Source organism: Salmo salar, chromosome ssa01 (genome assembly GCF_905237065.1).
Source record: "Salmo salar chromosome ssa01, Ssal_v3.1, whole genome shotgun sequence".
Taxonomy (NCBI): domain Eukaryota; kingdom Metazoa; phylum Chordata; class Actinopteri; order Salmoniformes; family Salmonidae; genus Salmo; species Salmo salar.
The window spans coordinates 1,583,723-1,609,391 of NC_059442.1; the positions used below are offsets into that span (position 1 = coordinate 1,583,723).

Genomic DNA, 25,669 nt, shown 5'->3' on the forward strand with positions numbered 1-25,669 from the left:
AGGTGGCTAGGTCACATGGTCAAGGAGCTATGGAATTTTAAGTGATTTTTCACAAATAAACTCAGCAAAAAAAGAAATGGCCCTTTTTCAGGACCCTGTCTTTCAAAGATAATTCGTAAAAATCCAAATCACTTCACAGATCTTCATTGTAAAGGGTTTAAACACTGTTTTCCCATGCTTGTTCAATGAACCATAAACAATTAATGAACATGCACCTGTGGAACGGTCGTTTAGACACTAACAGCTTACAGACGGTAGGCAATTAAGGTTACAGTTATGAAAACTTAGGACACTAAAGGGGCCTTTCTACTGACTCTGAAAAACATCAAAAGAAAGATGCCCAGGGTCCCTGCTCATCTGCGTTAACATGCCTTAGGCATGCTGCAAGGAGGCATGAGGACTGCAGATGTGGCCAGGGCAATAAATTGCAATGTCCGCACTGTGGGACGCCTAAGACAGCGCTACAGGGAGACAGGACAGACACCTGATCATCCTCGCAGTGGCAGACCATGTGTAACAACACCTGCATAGGATCGGTACATCCGAACATCACACCTGCGGGACAGGTACAGGATGGAAACAACAACTGCTCGAGTCACACCAGAAACGCACAATCCCTCCATCAGTGCTCAGACTGTCCGCAATAGGCTGAGAGAGGCTGGACTGAGGGCATGTGGGCCTGTTGTAAGGCAGGTCCTAACCAGACATCACCGGCAACAATGTCGCCTATGGGCACAATGTATATGAGATTGCTAAGTCACGTGGTTGAAGAGCTATTGACATTTTGTAAATTTGATTTGATTTGAATAGTGTGATCACGCATTTTGTTGACATTCCCTAACTCGTTGCAACGTCGGTGTGCCAGGAAACTCAGGTTGGAATCAGGAAACTCAGGTTGGAATCAGGAAACTCAGGTTGGAAACAGGAAACTCAGGTTGGAAACAGGAAACTCAGGTTGGAATCAGGAAACTCAGGTTGGAAACAGGAAACTCAGGTTGGAAACAGGAAACTCAGGTTGGAATCAGGAAAATATGACCTGTGGAATGTTGTACACCTGTTTTCCTTCAACAGGTATGACGCTCAAATCCTGCACGAGCTATTTATATTGGCAGGTTCGAATGTCTGGCGAATATCGAAAGTCAAACCAACTTTACCACGTTAACGGCTGCAGCTGAGAGCAGCGTAGCGTTGTGTGTCTGTGATTGGACCCCTGGATTTAATGTCTATGGATTGGACCCCTGGTTTTAATGTCTATGGATTGAACCCCTGGTTTTAATGTCTGTGATTAGACCCTGGTTTTAATGTCTATGGATTGGACCCCTGGTTTTAATGTCTGTGATTGAACCCCTGGTTTTAATGTCTGTGATTTCACCCCTGGTTTTAATGTCTGTGATTGGACCCCTGGTTTTAATGTCTGTGATCGAACCCCTGGTTTTAATGTCTGTGATTAGACCCTGGTTTTAATGTCTGTGATTGGACCCCTGGTTTTAATGTCTATGGATTGGACCCCTGGTTTTAATGTCTGTGATTAGACCACTGGTTTTAATGTCTGTGGATTGGACCCCTGGTTTTAATGTCTGTGATTGGACCCCTGATTTTAATACCTGTGATTGGACCGCTGGTTTAAATGTCTGTGATTGGACCCCTGGTTTTAATGTCTGTGATTGGACCCATGGTTTTATTGTCTGTGATTGGACCCCTGGTTTTAATGTCTATGGATTGGACCCCTGGTTCTAATGTCTATCGATTGGACCCCTGGTTTTAATGTCTGTGATTAGACCCCTGGTTTTAATGTCTGTGATTGGACCCCTGGTTTTAATGTCTGTGATTGGATCCCTGGTTTTAATGTCTGTGATTAGACCCCTGGTTTTAATGTATGTAATGGACCCCTGGTTTTAATGTCTGTGATTGGACCCCTGGTTTTAATGTCTGTGATTGGACCCCTGGTTTTAATGTCTGTGATTGGACCCCTGGTTTTAAAGTCTATGGATTGGATCCCTGGTTTTAATGTCTATGGATTAGACCCTTGGTTTTAATGTCTGTGATTAGACCCCTGGTTTCAATGTTGGTGATTGGACCCCTTGTTTTAATGTCTGTGATCGTATCCCTGGTTTTAATATCTGTGAATGGAACCCCTGGTTTTAATGTCTGTGATTAGACCCCTGGTTTTAATATCTGTAATTAGACCACTGGTTTTAATGTCTTTGATTGGACCCCTGGTTTTAATGTCTATGGGTTGGACCCCTGGTTGTAATGTCTGTGATTAGACCCCTGGTTTTAATGTCTGTGATTAGACCCCTGGTTTTAATGTCTGTGATTGGACCCCTGGTTTTCATGTCTGTGATTGGACCCCTGGTTTCAATGTCTGTGATTGGACCCCTGGTTTTAATGTCTGTGATTGAACCCCTGGTTTTAATGTCTGTGATTGGACCCCTGATTTTAATGTCTGTGATTGGACCCCTGGTTTTCATGTCTGTGATTGGACCCCTGGTTTTAATGTCTGTGATTGGACCCCTGGTTTTAATGTCTGTGATCGAACCCCTGGTTTTAATGTCTATGGATTGAACCCCTGGTTTTAAAGTCTATGGATTGGATGCCTGTTTTTAATGTCGTGTGATTGGACCCCTGATTTTAATATCTGTGATTGGACCCCTGATTTTAATATCTGTGATTGGTCCCCTGGTTTTAATGTCTGTGATTGGACTCCTGGTTTTAATGTCTATGGATTGGACCCCTGGTTTTAATGTCTGTAATGGACCCCTGGTTTTAATGTCTGTAATGGACCCTTGGTTTTAAAGTCTGTGATTGGACCCCTGGTTTTAATGTCTGTGATTGGACCCCTGGTTTTAATGTCTATGGATTGGACCCCTGGTTTTAATGTCTGTGATTAGACCCCTGGTTTTAATGTCTGTGATTGGACCCCTGGTTTTAATGTCTGTGATTGGACCCCTGGTTTCAATGTCTGTGATTAGACCCCTGCTTTGAATGTCTATGGATTGGACTCATCCGCAATTTCTCACACTCCGGGCGCAGGTGAACGAACGGCGACCGGAATAGCGAGCGAGCATGGGGAGAGAACCCAACCGTTACAGGACAGGAAGAGCAACTCAAATAGAAATAGAGGGCATTTGCAAGCTGTGTTAAGCCGCAAGGTTTTTGTTGTTGTTGTATTTGCTATATAATTAGCCTAATCTAATTTCAATTTCTGTGTATAGCGTTACATTTATTAATGAACGCTCTAGATTTTGTATTTTAAGCTACTGTTTGTAGCTTGTATCTTTTTATATCTGTCAAAAGTTTGACTATTTCGAAGGATGTTTTTCATTTTTCATTTTTTCCAAACCATGCTTTAAGAATCTTGCGTCTACGGTAACCGGGGTGAAAATCACCGCAGACGTGGTTTTTAAAATCTTCCTCCGGTGACAATTTCAACATCGAGAAGGCATTCATCTCATCGTTCATCAAATCCACACTCAGGATTCCGACAGTTCAAATTAATGTCGCCGTCCAGAATGGACTTCGTATGCCTTTACTTTATCCAGGTGGCCATTATTGGTGAGTTCAACACGTCTGACTTTATTGGAATTAAATGACTGTAAAGTCCTTGCGCTGGTCAGGCTAAACTGGGGGGATGAGGGGTGCAAAGTGTATTTGGCTGGGGGTAAATTAAATCAGTATGTACAATATTCTCATCCATCTAGATTATTCTGATGAAACAGACATACTACAGTTCAGACTCTTATTTCTATGGAATGACTGTAAAGTATTGATTCTTGTTTTGTGGATGAGGGATTATTGCAAATTGATGTAGACGCGTAATAGTCTGCATGTTACCAAAGCCGTGTTTTACAGGGTTGCAGGCTAAACAGACCTTTACGTCGTTGAACTTCATAGACGCTCGTTAAATGTTATTTGATTTTGGCTTAATTTCGGCAGCCTATGAAGATGTTTCTGTCTTGCATATTTGGCTGTAGTGGGGTGAATGAATCAATATGTGTGTGAACCATAGACATGACACATAGTGGTGCTGAGGATGCAGTAAAACCTCCTGAAAAAATCACACAAAAAAAAATATATATATATATTTTACGGGGGAAAAAAAGTAGTGCAGTGTTTTTTTTATTAGTATTAGCAGACTGGTGTTATATCAATAGTAGACATCTGTATCGCAGGCAACATCAACCAAAACAACAAACATCAGCATCTTGGTTTTGACAGATAAAGGTAATTGTATAATTCAGAGCAGTATCTTGGCTTTGACAGATAAATGTAATTGTATAATTCAGAGCAGTATCTTGGCTTTGACAGATAAAGGTAATTGTATAATTCAGAGCAGTATCTTGGCTTTGACAGATAAAGGTAATTGTATAATTCAGAGCAGTATCTTGGCTTTGACAGATAAAGGTAATTGTATAATTCAGAGCAGTATCTTGGCTTTGACAGATAAAGGTAATTGTATAATTCAGAGCAGTATCTTGGCTTTGACAGATAAAGGTAATTGTATAATTCAGAGCAGTATCTTGGCTTTGACAGATAAAGGTAATTGTATAATTCAGAGCAGTATCTTGGCTTTGACAGATAAAGGTAATTGTATAATTCAGAGCAGTATCTTGGCTTTGACAGATAAAGGTAATTGTATAATTCAGAGCAGCATCTTGGCTTTGACAGATAAAGGTAATTGTATAATTCAGAGCAGCATCTTGGCTTTGACAGATAAAGGTAATTGTATAATTCAGAGCAGTATCTTGGCTTTGACAGATAAAGGTAATTGTATAATTCAGAGCAGTATCTTGGCTTTGACAGATAAAGGTAATTGTATAATTCAGAGCAGTATCTTGGCTTTGACAGATAAAGGTAATTGTATCTTGCAGGATTCAATAGAAGGAGTTGTAAGATTTGTTTCCCTGTTTCTCTGTGTTGTCATTCTAATGGATTAAAGAAAGATCAATATGGCTCAGTTGGTAGAGCACAGCACTTGCAATGATGTGGATTTGATTCTCACAGGGGACCAGTATGAAAAAGTACGAAAATGAATTTGCTCACTACTGTAAGTTGCTCTGGGTAATGAATAGACCATTTCAATTTTCACGTAGAAATAAATTGTATTTGCAAAGTACTGGAAAACATATATCAAGCAAGTATTTTTATATTCCACAAGTATTATCCTTTACTAGTCCTGTATTACAGTAGTGTACTAGTCCTGTATTACAGTAGTGTACTAGTCCTGTATTACAGTAGTGTACTGGGTCTTTACTAGTCCTGTATTACAGTAGTGTACTGGGCCTTTACTAGTCCTGTATTACAGTAGTGTACTGGGCCTTTACTAGTCCTGTATTACAGTAGTGTACTGGGCCTTTACTAGTCCTGTATTACAGTAGTGTACTGGGTCTTTACTAGTCCTGTATTACAGTAGTGTACTGGGCCTTTACTAGTCCTGTATTACAGTAGTGTACTGGGCCTTTACTAGTCCTGTATTACAGTAGTGTACTGGGTCTTTACTAGTCCTGTATTACAGTAGTGTACTGGGCCTTTACTAGTCCTGTAATACAGTAGTGTACTGGGTCTTTACTAGTCCTGTATTACAGTAGTGTACTGGGTCTTTACTAGTCCTGTATTACAGTAGTGTACTGGCTTACTAGTCCTGTATTACAGTAGTGTAGCCTTTACTAGTCCTGTATTACAGTAGTGTACTGGGCCTTTACTAGTCCTGTATTACAGTAGTGTACTGGGTCTTTACTAGTCCTGTATTACAGTAGTGTACTGGGCTTTACTAGTCCTGTATTACAGTAGTGGGGCTACTAGTCCTGTATTACAGTAGTGTACTGGGTCTTTACTAGTCCTGTATTACAGTAGTGTACTGGGTCTTTACTAGTCCTGTATTACAGTAGTGTACTGGGTCTTTACTAGTCCTGTATTACAGTAGTGTACTGGGCCTTTACTAGTCCTGTATTACAGTAGTGTACTGGGCCTTTACTAGTCCTGTATTACAGTAGTGTACTGGGCCTTTACTAGTCCTGTATTACAGTAGTGTACTAGTCCTGTATTACAGTAGTGTTGGGCCTTACTAGTCCTGTATTACAGTAGTGTACTGGGCCTTTACTAGTCCTGTATTACAGTAGTGTACTGGGTCTTTACTAGTCCTGTATTACAGTAGTGTACTGGGTCTTTACTAGTCCTGTATTACAGTAGTGTACTGGGCCTTTACTAGTCCTGTATTACAGTAGTGTACTGGTTCTTTACTAGTCCTGTATTACAGTAGTGTACTGGGTCTTTACAAGTCCTGTATTACAGTAGTGTACTGGGTCTTTACTAGTCCTGTATTACAGTAGTGTACTGGGCCTTTACTAGTCCTGTATTACAGTAGTGTACTGGGCCTTAACTAGTCCTGTATTACAGTAGTGTACTGGGCCTTTACTAGTCCTGTATTACAGTAGTGTATTGAGTCTTTACTAGTCCTGTATTACAGTAGTGTACTGGGCCTTTACTAGTCCTGTATTACAGTAGTGTACTAGTCCTGTATTACAGTAGTGTACTGGGTCTTTACTAGTCCTGTATTACAGTAGTGTACTGGGTCTTTACTAGTCCTGTATTACAGTAGTGTACTGGGCCTTTACTAGTCCTGTATTACAGTAGTGTACTGGGCCTTTACTAGTCCTGTATTACAGTAGTGTACTGGGCCTTTACTAGTCCTGTATTACAGTAGTGTACTAGTCCTGTATTACAGTACTTTACTGGGCCTTTACTAGTCCTGTATTACAGTAGTGTACTGGGTCTTTACTAGTCCTGTATTACAGTAGTGTACTGGGCCTTTACTAGTCCTGTATTACAGTAGTGTACTGGGTCTTTACTAGTCCTGTATTACAGTAGTGTACGGGCCTTACTAGTCCTGTATTACAGTAGTGTACTAGTCCTGTATTACAGTAGTGTACTGGGCCTTTACTAGTCCTGTATTACAGTAGTGTACTGGGTCTTTACTAGTCCTGTATTACAGTAGTGTACTGGGTCTTTACTAGTCCTGTATTACAGTAGTGTACTGGGCCTTTACTAGTCCTGTATTACAGTAGTGTACTGGGCCTTTACTAGTCCTGTATTACAGTAGTGTACTGGGCCTTTACTAGTCCTGTATTACAGTAGTGTACTGGGTCTTTACTAGTCCTGTATTACAGTAGTGTACTGGGCCTTTACTAGTCCTGTATTACAGTAGTGTACTGGGTCTTTACTAGTCCTGTATTACAGTAGTGTACTGGGTCTTTACTAGTCCTGTATTACAGTAGTGTACTGGGCCTTTACTAGTCCTGTATTACAGTAGTGTACTGGGCCTTTACTAGTCCTGTATTACAGTAGTGTACTGGGTCTTTACTAGTCCTGTATTACAGTAGTGTACTGAGTCTTTACTAGTCCTGTATTACTATAGTGTACTAGTCCTGTATTACAGTAGTGTACTAGTCCTGTATTACAGTAGTGTACTGGGCCTTTACTAGTCCTGTATTACAGTAGTGTACAGGGTCTTTACTAGTCCTGTATTACAGTAGTGTACTGGGCCTTTACTAGTCCTGTATTACAGTAGTGTACTGGGTCTTTACTAGTCCTGTATTACAGTAGTGTACTGGGCCTTTACTAGTCCTGTATTACAGTAGTGTACTGGGCCTTTACTAGTCCTGTATTACAGTAGTGTACTGGGCCTTTACTAGTCCTGTATTACAGTAGTGTACTGGGCCTTTACTAGTCCTGTATAACAGTAGTGTACTGGGCCTTTACTAGTCCTGTATTACAGTAGTGTACTGGGCCTTTACTAGTCCTGTATTACAGTAGTGTACGGGCCTACTAGTCCTGTATTACAGTAGTGGCTTACTAGTCCTGTATTACAGTAGTGTACTGGGCCTTTACTAGTCCTGTATTACAGTAGTGTACTGGGCCTTTACTAGTCCTGTATAACAGTAGTGTACTGGGCCTTTACTAGTCCTGTATTGCAGTAGTGTACTGGGCCTTTACTAGTCCTGTATTACAGTAGTGTACTGGGCCTTTACTAGTCCTGTATTACAGTAGTGTACTGGGCCTTTACTAGTCCTGTATTACAGTAGTGTACTGGGTCTTTACTAGTCCTGTATTACAGTAGTGTACTGGGCCTTTACTAGTCCTGTATTACAGTAGTGTACTGGGTCTTTACTAGTCCTGTATTACAGTAGTGTACTGGGTCTTTACTAGTCCTGTATTACAGTAGTGTACTGAGTCTTTACTAGTCCTGTATTACTATAGTGTACTAGTCCTGTATTACAGTAGTGTACTAGTCCTGTATTACAGTAGTGTACTGGGTCTTTACTAGTCCTGTATTACAGTAGTGTACTGGGCCTTTACTAGTCCTGTATTACAGTAGTGTACTGGGCCTTTACTAGTCCTGTATTACAGTAGTGTACTGGGTCTTTACTAGTCCTGTATTACAGTAGTGTACTGGGCCTTTACTAGTCCTGTATTACAGTAGTGTACTGGGCCTTTACTAGTCCTGTATTACAGTAGTGTACTGGGCCTTTACTAGTCCTGTATTACAGTAGTGTACTGGGTCTTTACTAGTCCTGTATTACAGTAGTGTACTGGGCCTTTACTAGTCCTGTATTACAGTAGTGTACTGGGTCTTTACTAGTCCTGTATTACAGTAGTGTACTGGGTCTTCTGCATCGTCAACCCCCCATCCACCAAACTACTTCTCTTCGGCTATAGTGTGAACGATATTCTCATCTCACCATGTTCTCAAACATACACATTTCCACTGTGTTACAGTGTAACACTGCAACGGGTAACAGTGTATTGCCTAAACTTGCGTTATGCTCTCAATTCTGACTTTGGATCTGAGCTGAACGTAGTTCTCACTGTACCACAAAGCTTCCGTCTGGCCACTCGACCATAAAGGTCTGATTAGTGGAGTGCTGCAGAGATGGTTGTCCTTCTGGAAGGTTCTCCCATCTCGACAGAGGAACTCTGGAGCTCTGTCAGAGTGACCATCGGGTTCTTGGTCGCCTCCCTGACCAAGGCCCTTCTCCCCCGATTGCTCAGTTTGGCTCTAGGAAGAGTCTTGGTGGTTCCAAACTTCTTCCATTTAAGAATGATGGAGGCCACTGTGTTTTTGGGGACCTTCAACGCTACAGAAATGTTTTAGTACCCTTCCCCAGATCTGTGCCTCGACACAATCCTGTCTCGGTGCTCTACGGACAATTCCTTCGACCTCATGGCTTGGTTTTTGCTCTGAGATGCACTGTCAACTGTGGGACCTTATATAGACAGGTGTGTGCCTTTCCAAATCATGTCCAATCAATTGAATTTACCACAGGTGGACTCCAATCAAGTTGTAGAAACATCCCAAGGATGATCAATGGAAACAGGATGCACCTGAGCTCAATTTCTAGTCTCATAGCAAAAGGGTCTGAATACTTATATAAATAAGGTATTTCAGTTTTACATTTTTTTATACATTTGCAAACATTTCTAAAAACCTGTTTTCACTTTATCATTATGGGGTATTGTGTGTAGATTGATGAGGAATTTTGTATTTATTTAATCCGTTTTAGAATAAGGCCCACAACCTAACAAAACCGAATCATCAATGACCGTATTTAGGCCTATATAGCATTTGCAAAGTCATCAACAGCTATTGTTTCAAGTCAGTTAGGTAGCCTAGTGGTTAAGAGCGGATGGTCACTGGTTAGAATCCCTGAGCCGACGAGGTCAAAAATCTGTCAATGTGTTCTAGAGCGCTTAACCCGAGCTGCTTCCTGTATGTCACTCTGGATAACAGCGTCTGCTAAATATATAAAATATAAACCAGGAATTACACTAAAAATAGAAAATACAATAGGCCTAAGGGTTCAAGCTCCGGTTCATCTCAAATATAGTGGTATTAAAATTGGGTTTGGTTGTCAACGCAACCAAATATCAACATTTAAAGGAGATGTATCTTCTTCTTGGATAGTTCCCGTCTGTGCCTCTGACTTTAATTCCAGTTTTGTCTACAAATTAATCATTGATATGTTGTATTCACATCTCCATCTCAACCGAAAATCTAATTTAACTCTTTACACTCGTGGGAATTGGCCTATACGAGTAGGGCTAAATTGGCCTATACGAATAGGGCTAAATTGGCCTCTACGAATAGGGCTAAATTGGCCTCTACGAGTAGGGCTAAATTGGCCTCTACGAGTAGGGCTAAATTGGCCTCTACGAGTAGGGCTAAATTGGCCTCTACGAGTAGGGCTAAATTGGCCTCTACGAGTAGGGCTAAATTGGCCTATACGAATAGGGCTAAATTGGCCTCTACGAATAGGGCTAAATTGGCCTCTACGAATAGGGCTAAATTGGCCTCTACGAATAGGGCTAAATTGGCCTCTACGAATAGGGCTAAATTGGCCTCTACGAATAGGGCTAAATTGGCCTCTACGAATAGGGCTAAATTGGCCTCTACGAATAGGGCTAAATTGGCCTATACGAGTAGGGCTAAATTGGCCTCTACGAATAGGGCTAAATTGGCCTATACGAGTAGGGCTAAATTGGCCTCTACGAGTAGGGCTAAATTGGCCTCTACGAGTAGGGCTAAATTGGCCTCTACGAATAGGGCTAAATTGGCCTATACGAATAGGGCTAAATTGGCCTCTACGAATAGGGCTAAATTGGCCTCTACGAATAGGGCTAAATTGGCCTATACGAGTAGGGCTAAATTGGCCTCTACGAATAGGGCTAAATTGGCCTATACGAGTAGGGCTAAATTGGCCTATACGAGTAGGGCTAAATTGGCCTCTACGAGTAGGGCTAAATTGGCCTCTACGAGTAGGGCTAAATTGGCCTCTACGAATAGGGGCTAAATTGGCCTCTACGAGTAGGGCTAAATTGGCCTCTACGAGTAGGGCTAAATTGGCCTCTACGAATAGGGCTAAATTGGCCTCTACGAGTAGGGCTAAATTGGCCTCTACGAATAGGGCTAAATTGGCCTATACGAATAGGGCTAAATTGGCCTCTACGAATAGGGCTAAATTGGCCTATACGAGTAGGGCTAAATTGGCCTATACGAATAGGGCTAAATTGGCCTCTACGAATAGGGCTAAATTGGCCTCTACGAGTAGGGCTAAATTGGCCTCTACGAGTAGGGCTAAATTGGCCTCTACGAATAGGGCTAAATTGGCCTCTACGAATAGGGCTAAATTGGCCTCTACGAATAGGGCTAAATTGGCCTATACGAATAGGGCTAAATTGGCCTCTACGAATAGGGCTAAATTGGCCTCTACGAGTAGGGCTAAATTGTCCTATACGAGTAGGGCTAAATTGGCCTCTACGAATAGGGCTAAATTGGCCTCTACGAATAGGGCTAAATTGGCCTCTACGAATAGGGCTAAATTGGCCTCTACGAATAGGGCTAAATTGGCCTATACGAATAGGGCTAAATTGGCCTCTACGAGTAGGGCTAAATTGGCCTCTACGAATAGGGCTAAATTGGCCTCTACGAATAGGGCTAAATTGGCCTATACGAGTAGGGCTAAATTGGCCTCTACGAATAGGGCTAAATTGGCCTCTACGAATAGGGCTAAATTGGCCTCTACGAATAGGGCTAAATTGGCCTCTACGAATAGGGCTAAATTGGCCTATACGAGTAGGGCTAAATTGGCCTCTACGAATAGGGCTAAATTGGCCTATACGAGTAGGGCTAAATTGGCCTCTACGAGTAGGGCTAAATTGGCCTCTACGAGTAGGGCTAAATTGGCCTCTACGAATAGGGCTAAATTGGCCTCTACGAATAGGGCTAAATTGGCCTCTACGAGTAGGGCTAAATTGTCCTCTACGAATAGGGCTAAATTGGCCTATACGAGTAGGGCTAAATTGGCCTCTACGAATAGGGCTAAATTGGCCTATACGAATAGGGCTAAATTGTCCTCTACGAATAGGGCTAAATTGGCCTCTACGAATAGGGCTAAATTGGCCTATACGAATAGGGCTAAATTGGCCTCTACGAATAGGGCTAAATTGGCCTCTACGAATAGGGCTAAATTGGCCTCTACGAATAGGGCTAAATTGTCCTATACGAGTAGGGCTAAATTGGCCTCTACGAGTAGGGCTAAATTGGCCTATACGAGTAGGGCTAAATTGGCCTCTACGAATAGGGCTACATTGGCTGTTTCTTACAGAAGAAATATGAACAGCGTAACCATGGTAGCAATTGAAAGGGAACCGTTTGGAGATTATGGGGAAGTTATTAGACCCAAAGAAATGACCCAGGGTTTGAGTGAGAGGAATAACTGGTGACTCCAAGTGGACACACACCTCTCCAAAATGTTCACAGTTCCTACCTCATTTCAATGCCACTTTTATGACCCAAATTAGAGTCTTCAACTATAAGGTACTTTGTTGAGCTCTCCTAGATGTGTCGTTGAGGAACTAGAGCAAGCACACCTATAGTTGTTATGTTTGGAACACAACCCCGCATGCCCGCCATCGCACAATAACTGTTGTTTACGCAATCCAAGAATGGACGAATAGAAATCGCGGTAACACTTTATTTGACGCTCATAACCATGTCGTAATATGTCATAACAGCTGACATAACTTGTCATAACCTGTCATAATGCGGTCATAACACTGTCATGACCCATATATTAACACATGTTGTGACGTATAATGTGTTATTTTATGGCTGGTTATGACATCTACATAAGAGTGTCAAAACCCACATTTATTAAAATTATTTTTTTCCTGCCAAGAAGTTTTCCTTTTATATGAAAGTTTATTTCTTAAATCCTTTGTTGTTGAAGTTGTAATGAATTCTTTACGGTCTTGATTTTTTTTCATCATATTTTACATTGCTTGTAGAAAATACACTTTATGACACTGTCAAGAAGCATTATGACCATCCTGTGTCACTTTACTTGGACTAAGAAAATACACTTTATGACACTGTCAAGAAGCATTATAACCATCCTGTGTCACTTTACTTGGACTAAGAAAATACACTTTATGACACTGTCAAGAAGCATTATAACCATCCTGTGTCACTTTACTTGGACTAAGAAAATACACTTTATCACCCTGTCATGAAGCATTATAACCATCATAATCATATCAGCCCGATAGACCTATCACGTACAGTACATGCCCTTATATCAGTCATCAGTCAAAAAGAGGGTGTCTTGTCCTGCTCCTGAAATCTGCTCCTGCATTCATCACAGTCATCAGAAACATCATGCACTGGGGCAGGTGCATGTCTGACATCAATGTGGTGAACAATTACAATGATCATTTAATATGGTCAATTTTCAGAAAATGGTATATAACATAAACATACTGTTGACGATTAGGCCGTGGTGTAATGGAATGGTTTGCCTTGTGTGGTAGGGTTTTGTTACTCTTTATGTAGGTGTCATAACCAGCCATAAAACAACGCTATGTATATGTCACAACATGTCTTAATATATGGGTCATTACAGTGTTATGAACACGTTATGACAGGTTTATGACAAGTTATATCAGCTGTTATGAGAAATGATGACATGGTTCTGATCGTGTCATAATGTGTTAAGACACTAGGTGTCAAGTAAAGTGTTAACCGAAATCGCAATCTAGATCAATTGGGCACCATTTGAAAGCCTCTTATATAAAATACAATATTACAGTGTTAGAATTTCACAGTGCAATTCAGAGAAACAGATCATTTTGGTATTGGTACAATGGAGTCATGAGTGCATTCAGGTGTGTGTTGCCATGGTGAATTTCCTTCACAATAGACAACATTCAGCTCATTCTGTTCAGAACAACCCAGGTTCTGATGCCATGTGATCTGGTAACTGTACGTCAAACATTGTGATCATAAAGGTTGACATTGTAAACTCAGCAAAAAGAAGAAACGTCCTCTCACTGTCAACTGCATATATTTTCAAACTTAACATGTGTACATATTTGAATGAACTTAACAAGATTCAACAACTGAGACATAAACTGAACAAGTTTCAAAGATATGTGATGAACAGAAATTGAATAATGTGGCCCTCAAAAGTAACAGTCAGTATCTGGTGTGGCCACCAGCTGCATTAAGTTCTGCAGTGCATCTCCTCCTCATGGACTGCACCAGATTTGCCAGTTCTTGCTGTGAGATGTTACCCCACTCTTCCACCAAGGCACCTGCAAGTTCCCAGACATTTCTGGGGGGAATGGCCCTAGCCCTCACCCTCTGATCCAACAGGTCCCAGACGTGCTCAATGGGATTGAGATCCGGGCTCTTCGCTGGCCATGGTAGAACACTGACATTCCTGTCTTGCAGGAAATCACGCACAAAACGAGCAGTATGGCTGGTGGCATTGTCATGCTGGAGGGTCATGTCAGGACCTCCAAATCGATCCCGCTCCAGAGTACAGGCCTCGGTGTAACGCTCATTTCTTCGACAATAAACACAATCCGACCATCACCCCTGGTGAGACAAAACCGCGACTCGTCAGTGAAGAGCACTTTTTGCCAGTCCTGTCTGGTCCAGCGACGGTGGGTTTGTGCCCATAGGCGGCATTGTGCCGGTGATGTCTGGTGAGGACCTGCCTTACAACAGGCCTACAAGCCCTCAGTCCAGCCTCTCTCAGCCTATTGCGGACAGTCTGAGCACTGATGGAGGGATTGTGCGTTCATGGTGTGACTCGAGCAGTTGTTGTTTCCATCCTGTACCTGTCCCGCAGGTGTGACGTTCGGATGTACCGATCCTGTGCAGGTGTTGTTACACGTGGTCTGCCACTGCGAGGACGATCAGCTGTCCATCCTGTCTCCCTGTAGTGCTGTCTTAGGCGTCTCATAGTACAGACATTGCAATTTATTGCCCTGGCCACATCTGCAGTCCTCATGCCTCCTTGCAGCATGCCTAAGGCATGTTAACGCAGATGAGCAGGGACCCTGGGCATCTTTCTTTTGGTGTTTTTCAGTCAGTAGAAAGGCCTCTTTAGTGTCCTAAGTTTTCATAACTGTGACCTTAATTGCCTACCGTCTGTAAGCTGTTAGTGTCTTAACGACCGTTCCACAGGTGCATGTTCATTAATTGTTTATGGTTCATTGAACAAGCATGGGGAAACAGTGTTTAAACCCTTTACAATGAAGATCTGTGAAGTGATTTGGATTTTTACGAATTATCTTTGAAAGACAGGGTCCTGAAATAGGGACGTTTCTTTTCTTGCTGAGTTTATATGACATGAGTTTATGATTTGGAAATGTGAAGTGCACATTTGGACTCACGGGTGTTTTGGTTTGCTTGTATAACATCAAAAAGGTATTTATTATAATCCTCAACGTCTCATCATTCAAAGTACATCAAGCCCTCTTAATTTACAGCATTTCTCTCACTCAGACAACAACACATTTTGCTAAAGTTTCCCAATTAGCAGGAGGGATGGGGGCAACTTCCTGTCACGTGGTGCTCAAGTTCAGAACAGCTGTCAATCAAAACCCCCATACAGAGCTGAGAAGCACAGAACGAGAGCCTGATGTATAGCGTGTTACTGGACAGCCTGACCTGATGTACAGCGTGTTAGTGGACAGCCTGACCTGATGTATAGCGTGTTACTGGACAGCCTGACCTGATGTATAGCGTGTTACTGGACAGCCTGACCTGATGTATAGCGTGATAGTGGACAGCCTGACCTGATGTATAGCGTGTTACTGGACAGCCTGACCTGATGTATAGCGTGTTACTGGACAGCCTGACCTGATGTATAGCGTGTTAGTGGACAGCCTGACCTGATGTATAGCGTGTTACTGGACAGCCTGACCTGATGTATAGCGTGTTACTGGACAGCCTGACCTGATGTATAGCGTGTTACTGGACAGCCTGACCTGATGTATAGCGTGTTAGTGGACAGCCTGACCTGATGTATAGCGTGTTAGTGGACAGCCTGACCTGATGTATAGCGTGTTAGTGGACAGCCTGACCTGATGTATAGCGTGTTACTGGACAGCCTGACCTGATGTATAGCGTGTTAGTGGACAGCCTGACCTGATGTATAGCGTGTTAGTGGACAGCCTGATGTATAGCGTGTTAGTGGACAGCCTGACCTGATGTATAGCGTGTTAGTGGACAGCCTGACCTGATGTATAGTGTGTTAGTGGACAGCCTGACCTGATGTATAGCGTGTTAGTGGACAGCCTGACCTGATGTATAGCGTGTTAGTGGACAGCCTGATGTATAGCGTGTTAGTGGACAGCCTGATGTATAGCGTGTTAGTGGACAGCCTGATGTATAGCGTGTTAGTGGACATTCTGATGTATAGCGTGTTAGTGGACAGCCTGATGTATAGCGTGTTAGTGGACAGCCTGATGTATAGCGTGTTAGTGGACAGCCTGATGTATAGCGTGTTAGTGGACAGCCTGATGTATAGCGTGTTAGTGGACAGCCTGATGTATAGCGTGTTAGTGGACAGCCTGATGTATAGCGTGTTAGTGGACAGCCTGATGTATAGCGTGTTAGTGGACAGCCTGACCTGATGTATAGCGTGTTAGTGGCCAGCCTGACCTGATGTATAGCGTGTTAGTGGACAGCCTGATGTATAGCGTGTTAGTGGACAGCCTGATGTATAGCGTGTTAGTGGACAGCCTGATGTATAGCGTGTTAGTGGACAGCCTGATGTATAGCGTGTTAGTGGACATTCTGATGTATAGCGTGTTAGTGGACAGCCTGATGTATAGCGTGTTAGTGGACAGCCTGATGTACAGCGTGTTAGTGGACAGCCTGATGTATAGCGTGTTAGTGGACAGCCTGATGTATAGCGTGTTAGTGGACAGCCTGATGTATAGCGTGTTAGTGGACAGCCTGATGTATAGCGTGTTAGTGGACAGCCTGATGTATAGCGTGTTAGTGGACAGCCTGACCTGATGTATATGGAGAAACATTTGCTTCAAACATTGATATTTGGTTGCTATGACACCAAACACATTACAATATGACTTTTGAAATAAAATAAACTTGTAAACAAGTTAACGCAGTCATGGGTGAACAAGGAGGGGGCTGAGCACGCAGTGTTGAGGATCAGCGAATTGGAGATGTTGTTTTCCTACCTTCACCACCTGGGGACGGCCCGTCGGGAAGTCCAGGACCCAATTGCACAGGGCGGGGGTTGAGACACTGGGCCTCAAGCTTAGTGATGAGCTTGGAGGGTACTATGGTGTTGAATGCTGAGCTGTAGTCAATGAACGGCATTCTTACATAGGTATTCCTCTTGTCCAGATGGGTTAGGGCAGTGTGCAGAGTGATGGCGATTGCATCGTCTGTGGACCTATTGGGTCGGTAAGCAATTTGGAGTGGGTCTATTGTGTCAGGTAGGGTGGAGGTGATATGGTCCTTGACTAGTCTCTCAAAGCACTTCATGATGATGGAAGTGAGTGCTACGGGGCGGTAGTCATTTAGTTCACTTACCTTTGTATTCTAGGGTACAGGAACAATGGTGGCCATCTTGAAGCATGTGGGGACAGCAGACTGAGATAGGGAGAGATTGAATATGTCTGTAAACACTCTAGCCAGCTGGTCTGCACATGCTCTGAGGACGCGTCTAGGGATGCCGTCTGGGCCGGCAGCCTTGCGTGGGTTAACACGTTTAAATGTCTTACCTCGGCCACAGAGCAGGAGAGCCCACAGTCTTTGGTAGCGGGCCGCGTTGATGGCACAGTGTTATCCTCAAAGCGGAGCGAAGAAGGTGTTTCGTTTGTCTGGAAGCAAGACGTCGGTGTCCGTGACGTGGCTGGTTTTTCTTTTTCGTAGTCCGTAATTGCCTGTAGACCCTGCCACATACGTCTCGTGTCTGAGTCGTTGAATTGCGACTCCGCTTGGTCTCTGTACCGAAAGGAGGACGGGGGAGGGAATTGTAAGCTTTTCAGAAGTTAATGTAGCAATGGTCCAGTGCGAGTGCTACAGTCGATATGCTGATAGAATTTTTATAGCATTGTTGTCAAATTTGCTTTGTTAAAATCCCCAGCTACTATAAATGCAGCCTCAGGATATATGGTTTCCAGTTTGCATAAAGTCCAGTGTAGTTCTTTGAGGGCCGTCGTGGTATCGGCTTGAGGGGGATATACACAGCTGTGACAATAACCGAAGATAGTTCTCTTGGGACATAATACAGCCGGCATTTGATTGTAAGGAATTCTAGGTCAGGTGAACAAAATGACTTGATTTCCTATATGTTGTTACAATTACACCATGCGTCGTTAATCATGAAACATACAACCCCGCCCTTCTTTTTCCCGGAGAGATGTTTATTCCTGTCGGCGCGAAGCCCTGAAAGAGCCAGGCGGCTGTACCGACTCCGACAGCATATCCCGAGAGAGCCATGTTTCCATGAAACAGGGTATGTTACAATCCCTGATATCTCTCTGCCTCTCTGGAAAGAGAGATATCAGGGCCTGATTTCTTGCCCTGATTTCGTTGACCTTGTTATCTAGGGACATTAGCGAGTAATATACTCGGGAGCGGTGGGTGGTGTGCGCGCCTCCGAAGTCTGACCAGGAACCTGCTCCGTCTTCCTCTTTTCCGGCGGCGTTGTTTTGGGTCGGCCTCTGGAATCAGTTCTGGGTTGTACGGACAAAGGATCCGCTTCAGGAAAGTCGTATTCCTGGTCGTAGTGCTGGTTGTACTGGTAAGTTGATGTCGCTCTGATATCCAATAGTTCTTCCCGGCTGTAATAACAAGAATTTCTGGGCTAACAATGTAAGAAATAAGACATAAAAAAAAAAGAAATTATACAAAGTTTCCTCAGGACTAGAAGCGAGGCAGCACTCTCTGTCGGCGCCATCTTGATCACTTGTACCATTTGCTTTAAATGGAATCTCATCTACAGTCTAGGTCATTTGGTTCTGCTATTAGATGAAGGACAGTGCAATCACAGTGATGCCACTTCATTAAAGCCGTTTGATGCAGTTTATCATAGCACAATTAATGTACTCATCACTGCGTTTTCTACCAGACAGTTGGTTGGCCCTCTTTGATGTCGCGTAGGTTAATACATTGCTATGTTTTCATTTATAAAGCCCTTTTACAAAAAGTCCCACTGTACATAACATCTTTACTAAGCTTTAAACATGCAAGTTACCACACCCGGCCTCAGGGATGGTTAACTCAGGGACTTCTTTTGGTCTCTGCTGAGTGAGATAAATCAGCCTTCAGTGTTCTTGCTCCTTATTTGTGGAACCATCTTTAAAATGTTCTTAAATGTGATCTTGTGGTGCCTCGAGGTCAATTCAGAAAGCTGATTGAGGACCTTATTACTGATGAATGTTTTTTTTTTATTAACGTGTTTTTCTCTCTGCTTGCATTTTGGATCTATATTTTGATGTATGAATTTTCTGTAATTCAGAGCTCATCTGTAAAGAGAACTTGGTCTCAGTATGACTAACTGATAAAATAAAGGTTAAATAAATCACATTAATCTGTTGTATAAATAAACAAAATAGCTGACATTGTAATCCCATTTGACCTTTGCTGTGCTTTTAAATGGTTGAAAGCACAGTGATAGACATTTGCGTTACAACTAAACCAAAACTCATACATTGTTTTTCAATTGGGAATTCAACTAACTTCTGGCTGTCTTTTTTTGACTGGGTGAATAATGGTTGGAATCTCTCATTGAGCCTCAACCAAACTCAAAAAACGTAATTATCCACGTTGAAATGATGTAGTGTACCCAGTGGGAGGTAAATCTAACCTTCACCACCAGGTGACCCTGAGCTCCACGCCATCAGGACATGTCAGGATCCAGTTGGACCTGCTAACCCCTCTGCTACATGATCACAACATGACTGGACTCTGCCTCGCTCCTCACAGTAGCTTGTTGTGAAGAGGGGGAGGGGAATGTCACACGCATACGCACACAAGCTCTTGCAGTTGCACTCTACACACACGTACATTGTAATATTGTTGTATGGTGGTATTATACATTTTTGTATTATAGATATGTAGTGGTGTGTCACGATCTTCGTCGGTTATGGAGGACCAAAACGCAGCAGGTATGTGTATACTCATCTTCTTTATTATAAGGAAAGAAGGCAAACCCAAAATAAACACGTATACAAAAAGAAACACACCGACAATAAACAGTCCTGTAAGGCTTGACGCTATACACGGAACAATCTCCCACAAATGACAAACACACCCTAATATATGGGACTCTCAATCAAAGGCAAATAGACAACACCTGCCTTCAACTGAGAGTCCCGACCCCAATTAACCAAAACATAGAACCAGACATACTAGACTAAACATAGAATACATGAAAACCAAACAGTGCCCAAAAACCCCAGAATACTTAAATCAAATGCCCCTTCAACAAACACACCACCCCGAACCACATAAAACGAATACCCTCTGCCACGTCCTGACCAAACTACAATACCAATTAACCCTTATACTGGCCAGGACGTGACATGGTGTAATAATGTTATATGATGTACTGTTTTATATGTAATGTAAGTGCCTTCATGTGTTTGGACCACAGGAAGAGTAGATGCTGCCTTGGCAACAGCTAATGTGGATCCCTAATAAATACAAATACAAATGTCTGTTATAAAAATATATTATGTGTTTTTTGACATGAAGATCGACTGTACTACTTGTCCCATCTTGATTACTGTCTGGTAATATGGTCAGGTGCAGTAAAGGAAGACCTAGCAAAGCTGCGGCTGGTTCAAAAGAGACCTTTCACTTCCTTAACTGCACACACAGAACTATCAACAACATGCATCATAGTTGAGGGTTGACGAGAGATTAAATGCATCAGTTATTGTTTTTGTGAGAAATATTATTGTGTTGACATTTCCAGATCGTGTGTATAATCGACTTCCATATAGCTTTGACAGACATACTTACCACACCAGACATGCCACCGGTGGTCTCTTCACTGCCTCCAAATTCAAATCAAATCAAATCATCCCCCCCGTACTAGTCGAAAAAAATAAATAAGGGATGTCCACTACATGACCAAAAGTATGTAGACACCTGTTCATCGAACATAGGTGTCATCCTATGATGGTGCCACGTTGAATCCAACACAACACATCACTGAGTACTACTCTTCATATTTTCAAGCATAGTGGTGGCTGCATCATGTTATGGGGATGCTTGTAATCGTTAAGGACTAGGGAGTTATTAAGGATAAAAATAAACGTAATAGAGCTAGGTACAGGCAACGTCCTCGAGTAAAACCTGGTTCAGTCTGCTTTCCAACAGACACTGGAAGACAAAGTCACCTTTCAACAGGACAATAACCTAAATCTCAAGGCCAAATCTACACTGGAGTTGCTTACCAAGACGACACTGAATGCTCCTGAGTGGCCTTGTTACAGTTTAAACTTAAATCGGCTAGAAAATCTATGGCAAGACCTGAAAATGTCTGTCTAGCAATGATCAACAACCACTTTTCCAGAGCTTGAACAATTGAAAAAAGAATAATGTGCAAATGTTGCACAATCCAAGGGTGCAAACCTCTTAGAGACTTACCCAGAAAGACTCACAGCTGTAATCGAGGTAGATATGAATAGGGGTAAGGTGACTATATACAGGGTACTAGAGGTCGACCGATTATGATTTTTCACCGCCGATACCGATTATTGGATGACCAAAAATAGCCAATACCGATTAATCAGCCATTTTTTTTTTGAATGTCTTTTATTTTTTGTAATAATGACAATTACAACAATACTGAATAAACACTTTTATTTTAACTTAATATAATACATCAATAAAATTCAAGTTCAATTTGGTATAAATAATGCAAAAACAAAGTGTTGGAGAAGAAAGTGAAAGTGCAATATGTGCCATGTAAAAAAAGTGAACGTTTAATTTCCTTACTCAGAACATGAGAACATATGAAAGCTGGTGGTTCCTTTTAACATGGGTCTTCAATATTCCCAGGTAAGAAGTTTTAGGTTGTAGTTATTATAGGAATTATAGGACTATTTCTCTCTATACCATTTGTATTTCATATACCTTTGACTATTGGATGTTCTTATAGGCACTTTAGTATTGCCAGTGTAACAGTATAGCTTCCGTCCCTCTCCTCTCAACCTACCTGGGCTCGAACCAGGAACACATCGACAACAGCCACCCTCGAAGCATCGTTATCCATCGCTCCATCGCTCCACAAAAGCCGCGGCCCTCGCAGAGCAACAAGGAACAACTACTTCAAGGTCTCAGGGCGAGTGACGTCACCGATTAAAACGCTATTAGCGCGCACCCCGCTAACTAGCTAGCCATAATACATCGGTTACGGTTAGCCTAATCTCGGGAGTTGATAGGCTTGAAGTCATAAACAAGCATTGAGCTGGCAAATGCAGGAAAGTGCTGTTTGAATGAATGCTTACGAGCCTGCTGCTGCCTACCACCGCTCAGTCAGACTGCTCTATCAAATATCAAATCATAGACTTAATTATAACATAATAACACACAGAAATACGAGCCTTAGGTCATTAATATGGTCGAATCCGGAAACTATCATTTAGAAAACAAAACGTTTATTCTTTCAGTGAAATACGGAACCGTTCCGTATTTTATCTAATGGGTGGCATCCCTAAGTCTAAATATTGCTGTTGCATTGCACAACCTTCAATGTTATGTCATAATTATGTACAATTCTGGCAACTTAATTACGCTCTTTGTCAGGAAGAAATGGTCTTCACACAGTTTGCAATGAGCCAGGCAGCCCAAACTGCTGCATATACCCTGACCCTGCTTGCACAGAACACAAGAGAAGTGACACAATTTCCCTAGTTAAAAGACATTCATGTTAGCAGGCAATATTAACTAAATATACAGGTTTAAAAATATATACTTGTGTATTGATTTTAAAGAAAGGCATTGATGTTTATGGTTAGGTACAGATTGGTGCAACGACGGCGCTTTTTTCGCGAATGCGCTTGTTAAATCATCACCCGTTTGGCGAAGTAGGCTGTGATTCGATGAGAAATTAACAGGCACCGCATCGTTATATGCAACGCAGGACAAGCTAGATAAACCAGTAATATCATCAACCATGTGTAGTTAACTAGTGATTATGTAGAGATTGATTGATTTTTATAAGATAAGTTTAATGCTGGCTAGCACCTTACCTTGGCTCCTTGCTGCACTCACATAACAGGTAGTCAGCCTGCCACGCAGTCTCCTCGTGGAGTGCAATGTAATCGGCCACAATCGGTGTCCAAAAATGCCGATTACCGATTGTTATGCAAACTTGAAATCGGCCCTAATTAATCGCCCATTACGATTAATCGGTTGACCTTTAATTAGTACCATATTAACAATGTGCAGGGATACTGGAGTGATAGAGGTAGATATGTATAGGGGTAAGGTGACTAGACAGCTGGATATAAGATAAACAGAGTAGCAGCAGCTTGTATGTGAGTGGGTGTGTAGAGTCAGTTTAAAGTGCATGTTATGTGTGTGTGTGAGAGTGTGTAGAGTCCAATATAAAGTGCATGTTATGTGTGTGTGTGTGAGTGTGAGAGTGTGTAGAGTCAGTATAAAGTACATGTTATGTGTGAGTGGGTGTGTGAGTGGGTGTGTGTGTAGGGCTCTGAGACAGTGTAAAAATAAAAGGTCAATAAAGATACAACTCAGATAGTCCATGTAGCTATTTTGTTAGCTATTCATCAGTCTTATTGCTTGTGGATAGAAACTATTCAAAGCCTGTTGGTGCCTGACTTGATGCACTGGTACCGCCTACCGTGCGGAAGCAGAGAGAACAGTCTATGTTGGGTGGTTGGAGTCTTTAACGATGTTCTGGGCCTTCCTACCACACCGCCTGATACAAATGTCCTAGATGGCAGGGAGCTCGGCCCCAGTGATGTACTGGGCTGTCCGCACCACCCTCTGTAGGCAGTGATGCAGCCAGTCAATATGCTCTCAATGGTACAGCTGTAGAACTTTTTAGAGCATTTGAGGGCCCGTGTCCAAACTATTACAACCTCCTGCGAGGGAAGAGGTGCTGTCACGCCTTCTTCACGACTGTGTGCGTGTGTTTAGACCATTTTAAGTCTTTAGTGATGCGGATACCGAGAAACTCTCAACCTGCTCCACTGCAGCCCCGTCGATGTGGATGGTGGTGTGCTCTCCCCTCCTGTTTCCTGTAGTCCACGATCAGCTCCTTGGTCTTACAGACGTTGAGGGACCACGAGGAACTGAAAGCTCTAGACCTGCTCCACTGCTGCCCCGTCGATGTGGATGGTGGTGTGCTCTCCCCTCCTGTTTCCTGTAGTCCACGATCAGCTCCTTGGTCTTACAGACGTTGAGGGAGAGGTTGTTGTTCTGGCACCACACTGCCAGGTCTCTGACCTCCTGCCTATAGGCTGTCTCATCGTCACCGGTGATCAGGCCTACCACTGTTGTGTCGTCAGCAAACTTGATGATGGTGTTGGAGTCATCCGTGGCCATTCAGTTGTGGGTGGACAGGGGGTACAGGAGGGGCCTAAGCACACACTCCTGTGGGGTCCCAGTGTCAGAGGTAATGTTGCCTACCTTCACCTTACGGGTCGGCCCGTACTGAAGTCCAGTATCCGGTTGCAGAGGGAGGTGTTCAGTCCCAGGGTCCCAAGCTTGGTGATGAGCTTGGGGGGGACTATGGTGTTGAACGCTGAGCTGTAGTCAATGAACAGCGTTCTCACATAAGTATTCCTCTTTTCGAGGTTGGTGAGGGCAGTGTGGAGTGCAATTGAGATTGTATCGTCTGTGGATCTGTTGGGGCGGTATTGGAGTGGGTCCAGGGTGTCTGGGTTGATGGAGATGATGTGTTGTACCTTAACTAGCCTCTCAAGGCACATCATGATGACAGATGTGAGTGCTACAGGGCAGGTAGCCTTAGAGCTCTTAAGATCAGGAATGATGGTGGTCAGCTTGAGACGTGGGGATTACAGACTGGGACAAGGAGAGGCTGAACATTACAGACTGGGACAAGGAGAGGCTGAACATTACAGACTGGGACAAGGAGAGGCTGAACATTACAGACTGGGACAAGGAGAGGTTGAAAATGACCGTGAATATGCCTGCCAGCTGGTCTGCGTGTACTCTGTGAACGCGCCCGGGAATACCATCCAGCCCTTACGAGTGCTGAACTGATTAAAAACCTTACTCACGTCACCCTCGGAGAGGGAGATTACCCAGTCCCCTGGGTCAGCGTGGGCCCTTGAGCACAGATCGGTGTTGGTTTTTGTCGAAGCATGCATAAAATGCATTGTGTTAATCTTTTAGAGAGTTATCGTTTGGCAGATCATAGCTGGGTCTTTCTTTGTAAGCATGCAGCAGGAGACGGAGCCTGTGGATTCCACCTTGTTCCTATATTGTCCTTTTAATTGTTTGATGGCTCTTCCGAGCTCGTAGAAGGACTTCTTATACTTGTTTGTGTCTTCAGCCGTAGCCTTGGTGTTGGCTGCGATTGTTCTTTGTGCAGTAGCCCTGTCCTTTAGATTAGCGCCAACATCTGCGTTATTCCGTGGCTTTTTGATTAGGGAAGCAGTGAATCTTCACTGTGGGGACAACGTCGGCATTAATGAAGCTGGTGACAAGAGGTTAGTCAGCACGTCGATGCTATCGTCGGAGTCACAGAACATTATACAGTCAGCGCTAGCAAAGCAGTCTGGTAGCATAGCCTTGAAACGGAGGACTGTTTTTCAAAGGATCGCGTCATGGGTACTTCCT

General features: G+C 43.0%; 1 protein-coding gene across 1 annotated transcript in view; it reads left to right on the plus strand.

Annotated features, from left to right (window-relative positions):
- Window positions 1-3,078: 3,078 nt before the first annotated feature.
- The window catches only part of gfra4a (GDNF family receptor alpha 4a), a 126,284-nt gene continuing 103,693 nt past the window's right edge, over window positions 3,079-25,669 (plus strand). The window contains exon 1 of the mRNA XM_045694477.1: window positions 3,079-3,555. Coding sequence (XP_045550433.1) covers window positions 3,498-3,555 — 58 coding nt within the window. The 5' untranslated portion in view covers window positions 3,079-3,497. The remainder of the gene's footprint in view (window positions 3,556-25,669) is intronic.